The sequence below is a fragment of the Myodes glareolus genome, chromosome 14 (assembly GCF_982192425.1).
Source record: "Myodes glareolus chromosome 14, mMyoGla1.1, whole genome shotgun sequence".
In the NCBI taxonomy this organism is placed as follows: Eukaryota; Metazoa; Chordata; class Mammalia; order Rodentia; family Cricetidae; genus Myodes; species Myodes glareolus.
Window position 1 is genome coordinate 60,053,357 of NC_142039.1, and position 18,356 is coordinate 60,071,712.

General features: G+C 43.6%; 1 protein-coding gene across 2 annotated transcripts in view; it reads left to right on the forward strand.

Moving 5' to 3' along the window:
* The window catches only part of Rnf182 (ring finger protein 182), a 51,615-nt gene extending 36,801 nt beyond the window's left edge, over positions 1–14,814 (forward strand). For both annotated transcript variants that reach the window (XM_048417250.3, XM_048417328.3), the window contains one exon: positions 11,726–14,814. In XM_048417250.3, the coding sequence (XP_048273207.2) occupies positions 11,939–12,682 (744 nt within the window). In that variant the 5' untranslated portion in view covers positions 11,726–11,938 and the 3' untranslated portion in view covers positions 12,683–14,814. The remainder of the gene's footprint in view (positions 1–11,725) is intronic.
* The last annotated feature ends 3,542 nt before the right edge of the window (positions 14,815–18,356 follow it).

An 18,356-nucleotide genomic window follows, 5' to 3' on the forward strand; every position in this document is an offset into this window, starting at 1 on the left:
CAAATGAATTCAATACGATTTAGTGTCGTATTTCATTTTCTCCCTGTCATCTCAGGGTAGGCAGAGAATCGATGTGCTGCAAGTTAGAAGGTCTTTTTTTTTTTCTTTACCTTTTCAGAATGCTTTTGCCCAGTGTTAATTGAAGCTCTGCAAGAATTAGATTGTCACATTTTGCTGAGTCAGGGTATAGTTGGACTCAGTAGTGTAAATCTGCTCCATTTCATGGGATAGGGGATCCGTTTTTTTTTTTTAGTGCTGGAAAGAGAGAAAATGTTCTCTAAAATGACGGGAACTGAGAACAACAACGTATCAAGTTCTGTATTTACATCATTTCCACCTCATACTCGTTCCTCCCCAGCTCCTCCTGGGCTCCTCCATCCCCTCCATCTTTGTGACCTCTTAATTATCATTGTTACATACATGTATATATATACGCATGCACACTTATAAACACGTATGTATATACACATGCGCACATATCAATATAATCTGCTGACTCCATTTAGTGTTGCTTATGTATATATACATATATATGTCTACATACACACATAGGGGTGTGTGTGTGTGTGTGTGTGTGTGTGTGTCTAGGTATGGCAATTGGGGATTAGCTAGTCTACCAGGGTTCTTGTCCTTGGAGAAGCCTGATTCTTCCTCTCTTAGCAGCCATCAATTGCCTGTTTAGACCTTCTTCTAGGAGTCAGTCAGGGCCATGTGAGCTTTCTCCTGTCCACATTGCTCTTTTAGATAATGTCTCTAACAAGTAGAGATGCCGTTCTTGTCACTCACTAAAGCACTTTGGGGGTCAGTCTGTGGATTTTTAGCCACAGCTTCTGGAGTTGAGTTGTGTGCTTCATTTGACTAATAAGTCAGTGACCTCTGGGTTCCAAATGAAGGCCGATTCTGCTGGCATGGAGGAGGAGCTAAGCTATGTGCTGCATTGCTTTCTGTTAGTGGCTGGGCATCTCAATAATTAACCCGTCTGTGTCGGAAACTGTAGAAATACTGCAGACAGAGAACCGTTGCTGCTCCTCAGGTCCCTACAGCTGTCATGAAACTCCTCGGGTCATTGGCATAAGAGTGGGCTCAGGTTGACTCGCAGTGCTTAAAGTTCCAGCCATATATGGCTGGTCTTAGCAGTTGGGCCTCAGTGGGGCAAACATCACGGTGGGAACTTACGGTGCTGTTGCTTCACTCAGATCACAAGCTGGGAAGCAAAGAGAGAAAGGAGCAGGTTAGGGTTACAGTCTTCCTCAAGGCCATGCCCCCAGTGACCTAAGGGCCTGTTACTGGGTTCCACCTCCTGAAGGTTCCACTGTCTTCTAATAGTTCTTCCAAGAAAATGGAGTAAGTAGCAGGAGGGTGCCCTCTTTGGGGGAGACACTCAGGAGTACATAGTAGCAGCTATTTCCTCCCTTTCTTCCTCCCTTTCTTCCTCCCTCTCTCTCTCCCTCCCTCCCTCCCTTCCTCCCTTCCTTCCTTCCTTCCCTTCTTTCCTTCCATCCTTCTTTCTTCTTTTTTCTTATAAGGTTGCAGAATTTTTGATATCCTGACCAGGGAGATAGTAGAGGAAGGACTTAATAAGAAAGATATTAATAAGGAGACAGGAATCAATCAATTTTAATAGTGTAATTTTTTCAGGCTGTATTCCTACTAACGTGTGTGTGTGTGTGTGTGTGTGTGTGTGTGTGTGTGTGTGTTTATGGCCATTCAATCCAGAGCCTCGTGCATATAAGGGAAGTACATTGAGCTATGCTCCAGGCCAACCTTCTTAAATTATATTTTGCTTGCCTTTTCAAACAAAGAGTAAAATACCAAGTAACCAAGCCAAACTCTTTTGTTTGTTTGTTTTGGTTTTTCAAGACCAGGTTTCACTGTAGCTTTGGGGCCTGTCCTGGAACTAGCTCTTGTAGACCAGGCTGGCCCTGAACTCACAGAGATCCGCCTGCCTCTGCCTCCCAAGTACTGGAATTAAAGTCATGTGCCACCACCGCCGGGTTCCAAGCCAGACTCTTAAGAGGACTTATTTATTATTCATTAGTGTCTGACATAGGTGCTATAAGCAAACAAAACAAAACAAAAAAACAAACAACAAACCTGTGATGTCTGCTTCTGTCTTAGTTACGTTTTTGTTGCTGTGATATAACACCAAGACCATGACAATTTATAAAATAGCCAAACCATTAGGGACTCATGGTTCCAAAGCATTAGAGTCCATGACCGTCATCATGGAGAGTGTGACAGCAGGCGGTCAGGCATGGTGCTGGAGTAGCAGCTGAGAGCTTAAATACTTATCCAAAAGTAGGAGGCAGAAACAGAGAGAGCTACCTGGGCCTGGCATGGGCTTTTGAAATCTCAACACCTACCCCCAGTGTTGACACATCTTCTCCAGCAAGGCCACACCTGCTAATCCTTCCCAAGAAGTTCCACCAACTAGGAAATAAGGATTCAAACATATGAACCTATAGAGGCCATTCTCATTCAAACCACCACTGTGTCTCAGTTCATCAGGCAGTGAGTGGAACAGTATTACAGAATGGTATTTTATGCTTTGTTTACAAATGGGCTCTTCTGTTCATAGGTAGAAAACCCATACCCCTTCTAATGCTGAGTTCAGTGCATATTCTTTCTACTAAAGTTTACAATGTTGAAGTGCTCTAAAAATGTCTAATGAATATATTCTGATTTCTAGCACTTTGTATAGTTATTTTTTGAATGTGTATGTGTAGTTTTCATGTGTGCTTGCGTCTGTGTGTGCATGTGTGCACATGTGTGCACACATGCACAAGGGTTGACATTGGCTGTCTTCCTTGATCTCTCTCTTCTTTATATGTTGAGACTGGGTCTCTCACTTGAACCCAGAGCAAATGAAGCATGATTAATAAGAATTCAGAGACTGAAATTGGGGTTCAGCCTAAAGACCCAAAAAGCAAAGGAACCAGCCACTGGCTCTTACCTTGACCTCAGTCCAAAATGGTGATCGTGTCTTCAGGAATCTCAGAATGAGACTATGCCTGAGAGCTGTCTCCTCCCGCCTTATATTCCTCTCTAGGGCTGGGATTAAGGGCATGCACTGCCTGTTTTTTTATGGCAACCAGTGTTGGCACTGGGATTAAAGGTGTGTGTTACCCCAGCCTGGTATCAGGCTGACCAGTGGCCCATTTTACTCTCTGATCTTCAGGCAAGCTTTATTTATTAAAATACAAGTGAAATGCCACTACACTTGCTGATTTGACTCATTGGCTAGTTTGCCCTGCATAGTCTCTCAAACCCAGCATCGCATAGTTTTGATTACTTGGCACTTCCTGATGAGTAGATGATGTCTCTCCATCATATTAAATTATCTTGGTCTTGGGTGAATGTTGAAGTTAAAGTTTTAATCTTTGAGAGGGGCTTTCTGGAATGCTCCGTGTGTTGCTAGGCAACCAGTGGGGCGTTATGGTGTGGCAGGTTAAGTTCTTTTAGAGGCAGCAGCTGTTGATCCCTCAGGAATGAGTGCTTGGCGTCTGTTGAGTCTATTCATTTAGGATGTTCCAAGTCAGATCCAGTTGCCATTGAGAAGGATTGTTCTAGAAATAGAAATGCATAGCAAGCATCTTGACTCTGTGGTGATCACCTGTAGAGAGTTAGATGCGACTGAAGTTCTTTGAGGGAGAATTCTGATTAGTTAGGACTCATTTCAGAGGCTGATGAGCAGGTATTGATAAGCCACAGTCAGACGGCTCCTTCAAGCTCTACCCAGAAGTCAACCTCTGACTGCAGTTTCTCGGGGGTAGGTCACAAGTCTGTGGCTTAAACTTCATTGGAGGCTCCAGTGCCATACGTGATAAGATTAGGAGCACAGGACTGAGAGATGGCAGCAAGGAAAAGTCACCTCTGTATGATGTAGTAATAGCTTAGATTAAAAACCAATACTCTGCCACGCTACGTGCAAAGGAATAGAGTCATTAGTCAAAGACCTTAGGATGTCATGAAGACTGATGATCAAGAAATGAAAACGTCTGCAGAGTAATGCTACATTTGGTCCGAAAAGAAATCAGAGAAGAGCAGGCCTTCGGTGCTGTCACCAACGGCAGCAGCCGCAGGCAATGAACACAGCACTTGCGTCCATTTGAAATATATGTCTCATCATCTGCCAGCAATGCTGATGATATTTACTCTTGGGGACAGGAGGAGTATCCAGGAGAAGAGGGTGGAACTTGGTAATTGTTTCACACAGAGAAACATATAACCTATCCCACTAATGCCAAATTCAAATGGGCGATGGCCTTTGTGAGCAGGACTCGGGCTACATAAAACCTGTACTTGAGGTGTTTTGAAGCAACAGAACTCACCCCACTCCCTAACAATTAATTCACTTGGACAGTGGGTAGTACAAACAGCACAGAATCAAGCCCTGGGACAGTAAGCAGGTGGCCATCTTGGTCTCTATTTCATGTGTGTTCTCTTGTATTTGAACTCCTGGCATCTGGGAAAGAGTTTTACCTTCCATGGGCATTCATATCAGTACTTTGAGAATTACACTTGCCAAAGTATCATGTAGCTCACTGGAGGCCTTTAAAACGATTGAGTTCCTTAAAGCGATTTTCTTAATTAATGGGCATTGTTATAAGAACGATAAAGGCTTATATCCAGAAGAACACATAGAAGCTATAATTTGACCAATCATTTCTAACAATGATCACAATGGCTGGAACTCAGGGCACTTCAGAGCCTAGAGGCAGGAACGGTATCATACTTTAAATGACAGGAAATACCTTGATTGGACAGAACTGACTTTGGATTAGATTGGAAGTAGTTTTGCTCATTGTGTCTATCTGTTGTCAGACAACACACAACTTTAAAAGTGGAATGGTTCAGAGCAACCCGAACGTTCTTTGCTCATGAAGTCTGTGAGTCAGAATGCTGAGGTCACTGCAGGTCTTTCCGGGGGCATTTATTTAAATGAGGTGGTTGACTCAGCCGGGTAAGTCGGTGCTGGACCATCTGTGATGGTCTTGTCCTCTTGACTGGTCTTACTGCTGGATTTTGTTTGGGCTTCCGCAACTTCTGTTCTTCAGGAGTCTTACCAGGGTCTCTTCTGTGGTGGATTCAAGGCTGCAAGAGCAGAAGTGGGAGGCACCTTGAAGTTGGGCTCCTGAACTCCCACAGGGTTGCTTCACTTTCAGGCTGATGGCCAGAGGAAGCCTCATACATGTTGATTAAAGGGTGAAGAAACAGGTTCCTCCACCTCTTGGTGGTTTAAAAAGAAAACAATACTGTAGAGGGTGTTGGTGCAGCATCGTGGAGAGTTACTATGTGGAGTGTTCAGGCTAAAGATCAGGGGTAAATAATAATTAGGCAAAATGACTTATCTACTAAGAATTCTGTCACAATATGGCATAGAAGAGTTACATAATGGAAATCTAGGAAAGATCCTGAGCAGTCTAAAGTTGCTTCTCTCCCTCCCTCTCTCTCTCTCTCTCTCCCTCCCTCCCTCTCTCTCTCTCCCTCCCTCCCTCCCTCTCTCTCTCTCTCTCTCTCTCTCTCTCTCTCTCTCTCTCTGTGTGTGTGTGTGTGTGTGTGAGAGAGAGAGAGAGAGAGAGAGAGAGAGAGAATGCTATGAATATGTATGTATGCATGCAGGGAGGATGGAAGCCTGAGGTCAATACAGGTGTCTTCCCCCCTGGCTATTTGAGTCAGGGTCTCCCTGAGTCTGGACCTGGAGTTCACTGGTTCAACTTGGATGAGCTTGCTGGCAACCCCGGGGGGACCTCTTGTCTCTACTTCTTGATAGCGTAGGCATGGTTGCTTCATTTGACTCTTTAGGTCCTGAGGACCTGATCTCAGTCCTTATGCTGTGTGCTGTTCCCCAGTCCACAAACAGTCCAAGTTCTAAACACTATATAATCATTTCAGAAAAGAAAAGCATAGAGAACTCTTATCTAATGGCTTTTTAATCTAACTGGCATATAATACTATAATCATTTGAATTACAATATAAAACTTGAAAAAGTGTTTAAGAAAGATAGCCAAGAGAAAAGTACAAAGATTCTTATTCTTGGACATCAGATAGTTCACCATCATCAAAGAAGAAAAATAAAAGAAAGTACAGAACATTTAGAAAATGTGAATTTTGAAGATGAATTATAAACAAGGGGTGAAAATAAATTTATTATACACTTTTCTGTCATGGGAAGCATGGTTGGTCTCACCAAGGTTCTCTACAAATTTTTTCTGTCACAGGAAGCATGGTTGGTCTCACCAGTTTCCCTACAAGTTCAGCTTGGTCACAACTCCCCATGTGGACCAATACTCGTAAAAAAGAAAATTTTCCCAGAAATTATAGTTGGAATCTGTGAGCCAGCAATCTGAAGCAGCTGTCCAGCCTACCCTCACCCATGTCAGCCTCTCCTCACCCAAGCCTGATTGGACTTGGAGCTTTAAATTCAGGTGCAGCTTCAAGCCCTGAGATTTGAAGGTGAAGAATTTGGCATAGATAATGACTTTCTTTCCAAGCTGGGCTGGCATTAAAGATGGAGCCCGATGGTACCACAGGGGAATACGAATACAATGAATGTGAGGATGGAGGATGGGGGACTTCTAGAATTGAAAATCACCCTTCTTCAGTGTGTGTGTGTGTGCGCGCGCACGTGTGTGTACATTCTACAAAAGACCAAATGTCACAAGAGCTTGACTGCATTCTCACTGTCTCTTTTGGAGAAGAAAAATGATCTCCTGTTACTTGGCTGCACCCCAAGAACTGCACCAATATCCCCATGGCCCCAGGGCTGGACATCATTTCCCATCACTCACAAGGCTGCAGGTGTGTGGGCCCTTCCATAGCGGATCATGTGACAAGTGAGAATGGCATTGCTGCAGCCAAAGGGGAGCCAGTTTCCAACAACACCTGGAATCCTGCTCCCCACACAGAGTGGCAGCTGGAGACAGCCAAGAACAGTGAGCACACAGGAGATTCAAATGCAGCAAGGAAAGACGTTCAGATGAGACAGGGACTTTCCCATCAGACAGTTCAGTCAGTGTGTGGCGGGGCATGATGTTCTTGAGAGAATCGGTAGCTAGTTGGTCAAGTGGAGGGATTTGAAGCACAGAACTGCAACATAAAGGGGTGGGATTCGTGAGAGATTCCAGCCTAGGAACATGTGTGTGACAGGAGAGCCACGGGAAGTGACCAGATGACTACAGGAAACACACTCTCAGAAGTGACTCGCGGCTCCTCTGCGTACATTGGAGCTCATGACGGCTCCAAGAGCAGACTCTCGGCAGCTTCCTGTCAGGGAGCAGATGACCTCCTGTGAGAACGTGTTGGCTAGCTGAGGTGTGTCACCATGGCACCAGGGACGAGCTGGGGGAGCAACAGTAGAGAGAAGAAGCAGCAGGCAAGTGTACCGCACACAGGCAGTCAGCCATTCCCTTGGGGATTAAAATTTGTTACGTAGGAATTTAAGGCTCTCATTACTTGTTTTATGATAAAAAATACTCAAGAGGAAAGTACAAAGAAATGGTCTGCTTGTTAGGACAGCCCTTGTGGTGAGGAAGATCATGCTCACCAGAACCACAGCCTTCACGGTGCAGGGAGATCATGGAAGGAAATTCAGGTCCCACTGATGCTTGAACTCAGATTGCTGATTCAGAGTCCGGAGTGCTAACCATTACCCATGGGGCCATATCTAGGCTTTTTAAAAATGTTTTTTGAAACTTCATACATGAAACACTCTATCTACATACTTCATTCCCTCCTTTCATCTTCTTCCATGTCCCCCATCTCCCAAACTCATGATCCTATATTTTAAAAATGATTATTGCCTGTATATACGTATGTATATATGTATATGCACAAATATATGAATTTAAGTAATAAATTTTCTTTCTTTCTTTCTTTCTTTCTTTCTTTCTTTCTTTCTTTCTTTATTTTTATTTTGTGACTGTTTACCTGAGTTAAAAAGCAGATCCCAAGATGGGTCTGGTGGTGCTGGCATGTAATAACAGCTACTTGAGTGAGGGCAGAAGGACCATGAGTGTGATACTTGCCTGACTACAGGGAAAGCTGGAAGCCAGCTTAAGTAACTTAGTGAAATCCTGTATCAAAATAAAAACATTTTAAAGAATGGCGTCAGGGTTTAGTAGTGGCTCATTTGTCCAGCCTGTACAGGCCTTAGGTATAACACACACTTGTGCGTGCTCACACAATGCATACACACATTCACACACACACAGGAAGACATACAGGCACACACAGAGAGGCATGTACTTACAACACACAAATAGGCACACACCCTCTCATACACTCAGACTCACTCATGTACATACACACATTCACACACACTCACACACATAGGCACACACACAGGCACACACCCACAGAGAAACACACAACACACAGGCACACACACTGTCTCTCTCACAAACACCATCACACATAATGTGTACTGTTCTTACAAAACTCTTGAAATAAAGTGATCAAAGTTGAAAATGTCAGACTAGATAGTGATCCCAGGTAGCTGCAGTCAGGGAAATGAGCGACGTCAGGCTGAGAAACGGTGGTGCTTGAGGTAAAGTCATCGGAGGGTTAAGGAATGATAGTCTTAAGACTAAAGAGGAGTCTATGAAGAAAGTGAGCAAAATTTTTACATAAAATATTGTACCATGAAATCTGTAAAGCAAAACTGTTTGAGATACACATATAATCCTGCCGGGCACTTTAATAAACCCTGCTCACCTGTCTCCTCCATAATCTCAGGTCCTCCTTGAGGATAATAAGAGACCTGCATGGGAGCACTGGATTGAGCTCCCAAAGTCCAGTTGAAAAGTGAGAGGAGTGAGAACATGAGCAGAAGTCAAGACCATGACGGGAACACCCACTGAGACAGTTTACCTGAGCTAATGGGAGCTCATCAACTCCAGCCAGACAGGGAAGGAACCAGCATAAAACCAAACTTAGTCCCTCTAAATGTGGGTGACAGTTGGATGGCTGGGGTAGACTGAGGGGTTGCTAGCAGTGGCACCAGGATTTATCCCTACTGCATGTACTGGCTTTTTGGGAACCCATTCTCTTTGGATGGATACCTTGCTCAGCCTAGATATGGCAGGGAGGGCCTTGAACCTTCCCCAAAGCAATGTGCCTTACCCTCTCTGGGGAGTGGATGGGAGGTGGGGGGAGAGGTGGAGAGAGTGGGAGGAGGGGAGGGAGTGAGAACTGGGATTGGTATGTAAAATGAAAAAAGATAGTTTGTTTTCTTTTTAAAAAAAGAAAATAAAGGAAAAAGATATTTAAAGGACAATGTTTTTATAAATCATTTATAAAGTTATAAAAGAAAAGATTGAAATAACCTTTGTATCAAAGGGTAAATAAAAAGTCAGATGAGCCAGACATGATGGTGCACACCTTTCTTTCCAGCACTGGGGAGGCAGCGGCAGGAGGACTCTGTGAACTGGAGGTTGGCCTGGTCTACATAGTGAGTTCCAGGCTAGCCTAGGCTACATAGTGAGACTGTGCCCACAAAAACAAGCAATAAGAAGGTCAAATGTCAAACTGTTTAAAAGTCCACAGAAACTTCTAGAGAGTGAAACCACGGGCAGGAGGAGGTCACCACCTTGACACACCGTCATTTAAATGAAGACAGAGCATGGTTTTTGATTATGAGATGAGGAAAAAGAATGACAAACACCCTAAGGTAAATCAGAGGAAGCAATCAAGGAAAAGGCCGAAATGCAGGAAACAAGCCCAATAGGACAAAGACGTTATATAGTTAGTTCTTTGGTCAGCACAGTAAAGCTGGCCTAAGAATCTGTGTGTGATTAGAAACCTAACAGGTGGGAGCGAGAAAAGGGGCGTATTTGGAGGTACAGTGATCATCTAGAGAAGACAAAGGAGAAACTTCATTCAACTCTTTGACCAAGAATCGGAGAACCCAGACGAAGTAGACTTTTCTTTGTCAGATATAAGTGTGACCCAAGAGCTAGAAAACTTGAATTGGATAGTAACCCTAAGACAGGTGGGGGACGGATCAGAGAGCAGATTTGAAGACAGCAATGGTAGGCTCTGGACCTGTGGCTGAGTTTCACGTTAGCATTTAAGGGGCACATTTTACTAATGTTCACACTAGTTCTGAAGCCTCACACTGGTTCATCTTCAGAATAAACACAACGTTTGCTGCCCAGGCTCCACACAGGACAGAAACAACCTAGAGAGCAGTTTTGAACATAGATGAAAAGCCTGCCTATAAGTTTAGGCTCCTAACCAGAGTGTACATTGACGGGTGTCGCCACAGCACGCTTCTGGCCACTGAAGCCTATTATGCACAGAATAGGAAGTCATTTGGAAATTTGCAAAATCCATATAAATAAGAAGCAAGACATTCTGTGCTCTCGATTTTAAAACTGCCCAAGCTTAATTTAGCTCTTCACTGCCCCTTTCCTTGAGGGCTGTGTGAGCCATAGCAAATTTTGAGTTGCGGCACGTTTGCTCTCTCCTTAGAAATGCTGTGACAGCCTCCTGCTATTATAGCTCGGAGGGATGTGCTCAGAAATGCAAAGCCATTTCCATACATTCCAAGCACAGCATATTTCCAGACGGATCTACTACCCCCAATATCACACATATTAGCGCTAATGAGATGATCTAGAGATTTCCCACGCTGCTTCTCTGTTCCGCTGATGCTCACTACAGAGGACACACTGTGCATACGAATAAACCCTGCCCTTTGTCCAATGCCAGTGCCAGTACCATCACTGTTGCTAGTATCAGGCCTGTGCGTCGCATGGTGCCTTCTGCCTACCACAGACAGAATTGACATGACACCCGGGGGACGGCAAATAGCATTTCCTGAGAGTCACCTCGGAACGACTTTTCCTGTGTTTATGGGGTCTCTGTGTAATCGTATGTGTTTCCCGTGTTTGCGTCGCTTTCTTAGGAATTAGAGGTGTTTATCGGGATTATGTCACAGGCTTTGTGTTTTATTTTACTTTGTGTAGATGTGTATGCACAAGTTGGGCATTGAAACAAAAATTGGACTCCAGTAGTCAAACACTAAGGGCATTTGCAAAACAGATAAGAAACGAGAGCCATCTGCTTCACTTACAAACGCTCTTATCTCTAGTAAAACGCTTCCCGGAAACATGTCCTAGTGCTTCTCCTTAAGACTCTGTGCTTGGGAAGCTGGGCATGATGGGGCATGGCGTCCAGTTCCAAGGTTTGTGAGCCTTTGATGTGGGGTTACTGAGTTCAATGTCAGCTTGGGCTATGTGGGGCCAGCCTGGGCTATATAGTAAGACTGTTTCAATCAATCAATCAAATAAACAAAACAAGTAAGAAACAACAAGAAAATTCTTAGGCATGTTTGTGAGAACTGTGCAGGGTACTTAGCTGTTTTCTAGAATGGTGCTGTGAATAACCTCCATGATTCAAAGAGGCCAAAATTTGGTACTTTTTTCCGAGAGATAATCCGTCCTAGCTGCAGCGTACACCATTGAAGAGCCTGTGGTGCTGAGGTGTACGTCAGTGCACTTCACATGCAGTAGGGTTTAATTCCTTCTTAGGGTGTTTGTGGACGGAAGCATAGCCATGCACCTTGCTGTTCCAGGGCTGGAAAGGTGAAATAGAAAGGGATTTAATCTGTTAAGTCTATTGCTCCTGATCCTTGGAGCTCAGAAAATGCCACGAACAGTTCTCAGAACACCTTTGTACTAAACTGTTTGCTCTATTACCCTCTCTGTTTTTTCCTTGCAGATCTTTTGGGTGGCCTTTAAAAATAAGCATCAGAGACAGAGAGCGCCAAGCAGGAGCTGAAAATGTTCGGAAGACTTCTGGGCTCTCTCTCTACTTTTCCAGCCCCTCCAGCCCTGTTTCCCGACTCGGATGATGTGATGTTCAGAGGGATTCCTTAATCCAAGTCACCCCTCAGTTAGGCATATCTACAAAAGATTGTATCCCCAATTCAAGATGGCGAGCCAGCCGCTGGAAGAGCCCGTGGAGTCTCAGGTGTCGGATGAGCTGGAGTGTAAGATTTGCTACAATCGGTACAACCTGAAACAGAGGAAGCCCAAGGTTCTGGAGTGTTGTCACAGGGTCTGTGCCAAATGCCTCTATAAGATAATAGACTTTGGGGACTCTCCCCAAGGTGTCATCGTCTGTCCTTTCTGCAGGTTCGAGACGTGCCTGCCAGATGACGAAGTGAGCAGCCTGCCTGATGACAATAACATCCTTGTAAACTTGACTTGTGGAAACAAAGGGAAGAAATGCCTGCCCGAGAATCCCACGGAGCTGCTGCTCACCCCCAAGAGGCTGGCTTCCCTTGTCAGTCCTTCCCACACGTCCTCCAACTGCTTGGTTATCACCATCATGGAGGTGCAGAGAGAGAGTTCCCCATCCCTTAGCTCGACGCCGGTGGTAGAATTCTACAGGCCGGCAAGTTTCGACTCTGTCACCACAGTGTCCCACAACTGGACAGTGTGGAACTGCACCTCCCTGCTCTTTCAGACGTCCATCCGGGTGTTAGTGTGGCTGCTAGGTTTGCTGTACTTCAGCTCCTTGCCCTTAGGGATCTATTTACTGGTGTCTAAGAAAGTCACCCTTGGGGTGGTCTTTGTTAGCCTCGTCCCCTCTAGTCTTGTCATCCTTATGGTATATGGCTTTTGCCAATGCGTTTGTCATGAATTTCTGGACTGTATGGCACTTCCTTCTTAATCAATAGGCAAAATAGGAAATTTGGCACATACGGCTACGTTCAAATGATGTACGTACGATTTGCTTTCTTTTGTATTCTCTACGACTAGTGTCTACAGCCTCAACAAAGCCCTTGGCCATACGTCTGTGGTCCATTTTCTGTCCAGATGTTGGCTTGATGGGTTTTCCTGGATTCTGAAAAATGTTTAAGAGACGTTCCTTTCTACGTAGGGGTTAGCCAGGAAGCAAATTGTGTGCGCCTAGCTTTTTAGGGCGCTCTGACGGTTGTGAAATGTCTGGGAGCAAAGGTGTGGGCTCAGTGAGTGCTTTCAGACAGGTACCAGACAAGGTGGCAGGGTCCTGGTGAAAAGGTCAGGATGAATGGAGGCCTCCTTCAAGTTAAGGGTATCCCATGATGGTAGGTAGATGTCAGAGGTAGGTTGCTCCAGAACAGATCAGTGTGCTTCCCCATTCTCCGAGCAGTGGAGCCCTTAATCACCTTCAGGTGCTTTCTTTCTTGAGGTAATGCTTCTCTGAGGTCTCAGATCCCTTTCTCTTCTGTGTGGTGCTCCCGGCCCCAGGGCCCCGCAGTCTCGTCCCCTTTGGTGGTTCCTGCAGAATTCCTGTCTGGCATGTTGTTACAGAAGATGGACGACTCTGAGAAGTTTGCGTGGAAGTAGACCTCCTGCCCGGGCATGGCCATTTCCGTGTACATTTTTCTCCCAGGCTTCCCGGAGAAGATCTGAGCAGTTTTTGCATGTGGAAGGATTCACTGGAGTAACTTCTTATTGCATTTCAGTTTTGTTTGGTTTCTAACCACATTCTTCAATCCGCCCCTAGCCATATCCTGAACGAAGTTCTATTTAAATTACTGGTTATCAGCTTATGAAGGTTTCGTTTTCTTCCCCTTGTTTTAAGAAATTTGCTTAGGGCTGACTTCGCAGACTCCTGCAACACTCTGAGGGAAGCTGTATGGTGAAATCCCAGTAACAGGCCGCCAACTGCTCTTGTCCTAGCACCAAGAACCCCCGTGTTCTGTTGAGTGGTTCCAGACTGCAGTGGCTCAGGCTTATGTCCTATGGAAGTCCAGGCAAAGAAAAGGGTGAAGCCATGCTAAGCCGATGCCCTCCTTGGAGAGATGGGTCAGGGAGTGAAGTGAAGGTGACCGGGTACAGCTCACTTGTGGCTACCTGCTGTTCAGTCAGTTTGGGGATAGATTCAAGTCCTTCAATTTATTTTCTGTAAAAGCATAAGTTACATGACTTGAGTATGGACCCCTTTTCATGAAACAGACTGGGGGACATTGAATGTATATATTTATGGGAATAAGTTGTGTAGTAGGGTTTAGATGAAGGCATAGGATGTTCACAGAAACTAGGCAAAAAGAGGAAAGAAAGCTTTTTAGTGTCTGAGACTTGTTACTGATACTAACAATAAAATACCCATAATGCTTAGCAAAAGGCTTTACCAAGACTCTGTTAACTTGTTTGTAGTGAAATATTTGTCGTGTGAAATAGTTACAGGGGGCCAGTTCCAAACTGTATAGAAGGAAACATGGATACTTATCTAGAATAGGAGTTTCGTTTTAGTTACACCACGATTGACTTTGAGAACATGTATGCCCAGAGTACATATAATGAGAAAGTATATGTGGGATGTGGTCCAATAAAATTTAAACCCCAAGTTAGAACTGAATACATTTATGATTCCAGAAACCCTAGTTTTAGGTAGTATCGTGGATGCGGTTTCCAGAATTGCATTTGGACTTTGAGTAAATACAATATTTAAGAGGTTTTGTGGTTTGAATTTCTATATTTATAAGGTTTCTTTTGTAAAGATGCTCATTTGGTGTGAACTGTAATGTTGAGTGAGGTGGTGAGTAACCGCAGGAAGAGATTTCCAGAAGGCTCTGGACCAGCTCTGTGTTTTGCTACTTTGTGTGATGTCTGCAGTGCTGAAGTTGTGTCTGTGTGTGCTGTGGCAATATTTTTCTTAATGCCAATGTGTTGGTTTGTTTTAAAGAGTTTTAAATGTCTGACAATAGCAACACAAAACTACGCAGCTCTCCATGCTGTCGAGTGGAAAGGACAACCCTTAACTGTTGTATCCCTACGCTGTTTTCTTGTCTATTAAATTTTATTATTTCTAAACGAGATGTTTGGTTTCTCTGATTTATGGTTGAGATGCCATTACCACTCCAGATAACCACAAAGTGAACCTTCATTAAGCCAGTGCCTTTATCATCCGCACGAAGATTTCTAGAATCTCCTCACAAAGCTAACATCATTTACCACACTTCTACCAAGGCCCTCGCATTTTGTTTCAAATGGAGACGAAACATTGGGGAAGATGAAATAAGAATATTATCTCCGTACGGGAAATGTTTTATTTTGTCTGATTGGGTTAACTTTTTCTGAACTGCTCAACACAATAGAATCCAGTGAAATAAAGGAATTATTACCTTGCATAACCTGATCAAACTAGAAAAAATACTGGGTCTACTAATCATGACCATTGTTGAATCATTAGAGAGTACGCAGCAGTTCTGTGTTCCTAACAATCAGTGACTTAGCACCTGTCAATCAACAACAATGGTTTAATTCACTTGGCACAAGTGAGCAAAGAAGCAGGTTGAGGAAGATGGTTACCCGGTCTCTTGTGACTGCCCTGTGAACTCAGGCTTGGCTGCTGAGGACTAGGGAACAATGCATGCCTGCAGGGTTTTGAGCATTGTAGAAACCATGATGAAGTTTCTCAGTGTGTCAGCCTGACGGATGAGAAGCCAGAGGAATCCTGATGTTGCTAGACAAACTGATAGAGCCAAGAGGGGAGCTCAGAGGAGGGGGCAACAGGGTAGCCTGGGAGAGAGCAATGGGGGCGGGCCTGTTCCTTCTTTATACCCTCCTTGCTGATATAGTCTTAAAACTTGCCTTGGTTTGTTGGACTGTTTCAGCTAGACTACAGATTATTCTAGAACTTTCCTCAAAACTAGCAGTGACAGCAAAATCCCTGAGCTTAACCATTTCTTCTTGCAGTTTGCATTTTATATGTTTTCCATATCTTTGCCCTCTTCTTGCATCTTTATTTATTTATTTTTACTTCAATACTTATTATGAATATTTACTTGTGTAGTCTTACTATTGGGTTTTTCCTTGTAAGTTTGCTTTGGTCTAAAACATGTTTCCTTTTTGGTCTGGGAGAATTGTTTGTATTCTGTCAATCATGTTTTAAATAAATGCTGATTGGCCAGGCAGGAGGTGTAGGCAGGAAAACCAGACAGGAAGTGGAAATGATGCAAAGAGAGCAGGAGAATTCTGGGGAGGAGGAAGTTGATTCCTCTCACTCCTGCCCAGATCACCTAAGCAGCAGGATGTGAGCTGCCCCACTGAAAAAGGTACTGAGCCACATGGCTAAAATAGATCAGAATAATGGGTTAATCAAGATGTGAGAGTTAGTTAATAAGAAGCCTGACCTAAAAGGCCAATCAGCTTTATAACTTACAGAGATTTCAGTGTGGTTGATTTTCTCTGGCGCCTGCCGGCTGTGGGGTACCAGGCGGGGACAGAAAACACAAACAAGCAGGGCCCTACATGTTACACCTTTTAAAAATTTTATTAACGATTTTATGTGTCTGGGTGTTTTACCTGTATGTGCTTTTGGTGCTATGCACATGCCTGGTGCCTGAGGCCTGAAGAGGGTGCTGGATCCCCTGGGACTGGAGTTAGACATGGTTGTTGCAAGATCAACAAGTGTTCTTAACTGCTGAGCCATTTCTGCAGCAACTAAACGGTGCTGATTTTAAATGTGGATAACCAAAATTAGAATGTGAGTAAATTCTAAATGACTCTCAGACACAGTAAGGAGTGATCCCAGTTTCTTATATTATTTAAATCCATGGTATAATCCAAACCTAAGTAAACTCAGTATGGATATTTATGGTCAGAAATTAAACTATAGCCTCAATACTGTAATACTAAGTTGTGATAATTTGCCGTTTATAGTGGTTGGGCCTTGATTTAATTAAAATATCTAATTAAGCAAAAACAATTACTTGGCCAACATTTTAACTAATCAGATATTTATTGACTGTACCATATATATTGGGATGTTTGGAGTGTCAGGAGAAAGAGTGTTACTTAGGGTTACAAGAGTGTTACAAGGACAAGCAGGTTACCTATGACCTTGTTTTTCTCACAGTGTGTAAAGAAAGTTGTGTTGTACATTTCTGTCCACACCCCTCAAGGCAGAGATCTGGCCTGGAGACCTGACTTTGTGAAGCAGCGGGGGCTGAGGCATTGGAGAGACGCTGAAGCCCAGCAAGAAGAGCGCCAAAGCTGAGCTCTCCTTGCCTGGACTCTGAATGTGTAGGGGTAGTGGTCAGAGGGAAGATTCTGGAACATTGAGGGGGAAGGATGGAAGCCAGAGAGCATGTGGTCAGTAGACGCCAGAGGAGGAAGGTGGAATTAGAATCGTTAGGTCATATGAACAGAGCAGTTGTTGCTGGTTCTCTTCACACTCAGCATCAGCATCTAGCCTAGCTGTGTTTGTTCTCTTTGTTAGGTAAATGTATGATGTCTAAATTCTCAATTTGCCACTTACCTTAATTTTTTCCAACACGATCTCACTGTGGCTGAGCCATCAAGGATGATCTTTTGGTCATTAAACATATTCTGGACCAAGGTAAGGTCCAGAGATCTGGCTTCAGTTAATTCCTTCTGGATAGTTTGGAATATGTTAAAATTTTTTTTGTCTGTCTCCAGATTTAAAAAGCTTGTCTCCTCACAGCATTTTTAATGAATTTTAATTATTTTAGCAACACTTTAGCCTGCGATGTTGTTTTGAACGCTAAGGAACACTATTAGTCAATAAACGAGCATCTATTTTTGATATGTGCTAAACCCAAACTCCCCCGCTCTTCCTTTTACCCCATCCCCATCTTCTGATCTTTTTAAAATTTCATCTATGGAAGAACCTCATGCACCCATTACCTTCCTCCTGCACACACATGCACACACACAACACGCATGTGTATCATCTACACACATGATCCACACATGCATGCATACACACATCACACATATATTCTTAGGCATTTTAGGTAACAGCTGTGAAAGAGAAGCATGTTAGTCTCCCCGAAAGCTTTGAATTATCCAGGTAAGTAATATTAAAAAAAAATCTTTTCTTTTCTTTTTTCTTTCTTTCTTTCTTTCTTTCTTTCTTTCTTTCTTTCTTTCTTTCTTTTTTTAATCATTAACCACCTTTCTTGCTGCTCATAGAGTAATGGACTCCAATGCTTGCCTCAGAGACAATTCCTACCGTTTTACTATGTCCAATATCATTGAATGACGGAAATTGTCTTAGCCAAACAATGGACTGATTAGTTAACATTGCTTCTGTTTGCTGTACTTTTCCTCAATATTCCAGCTAGAACTAACTGTACAAACTGTACAATTAAATTTTTGGTCTTTTTTTTCTTTTGGCTAGGTCTTCAAGTTATATAATTATTTCCACTCACCCGTGATTCAACAGACTGAAAACCACCAGTTAAAATGGGACAAATGACAACCTCATTTTGTGGGCCTTTCTGCTGCCAAAGGAGGGTGGCATGAAGAGTTGGTCTCTGGAGACCAAAGAATGCTCAATTCTGGCTTTGGGATGAGGAGGAAAAGGCCACTAGTTACCTCTTCTGTTCCCT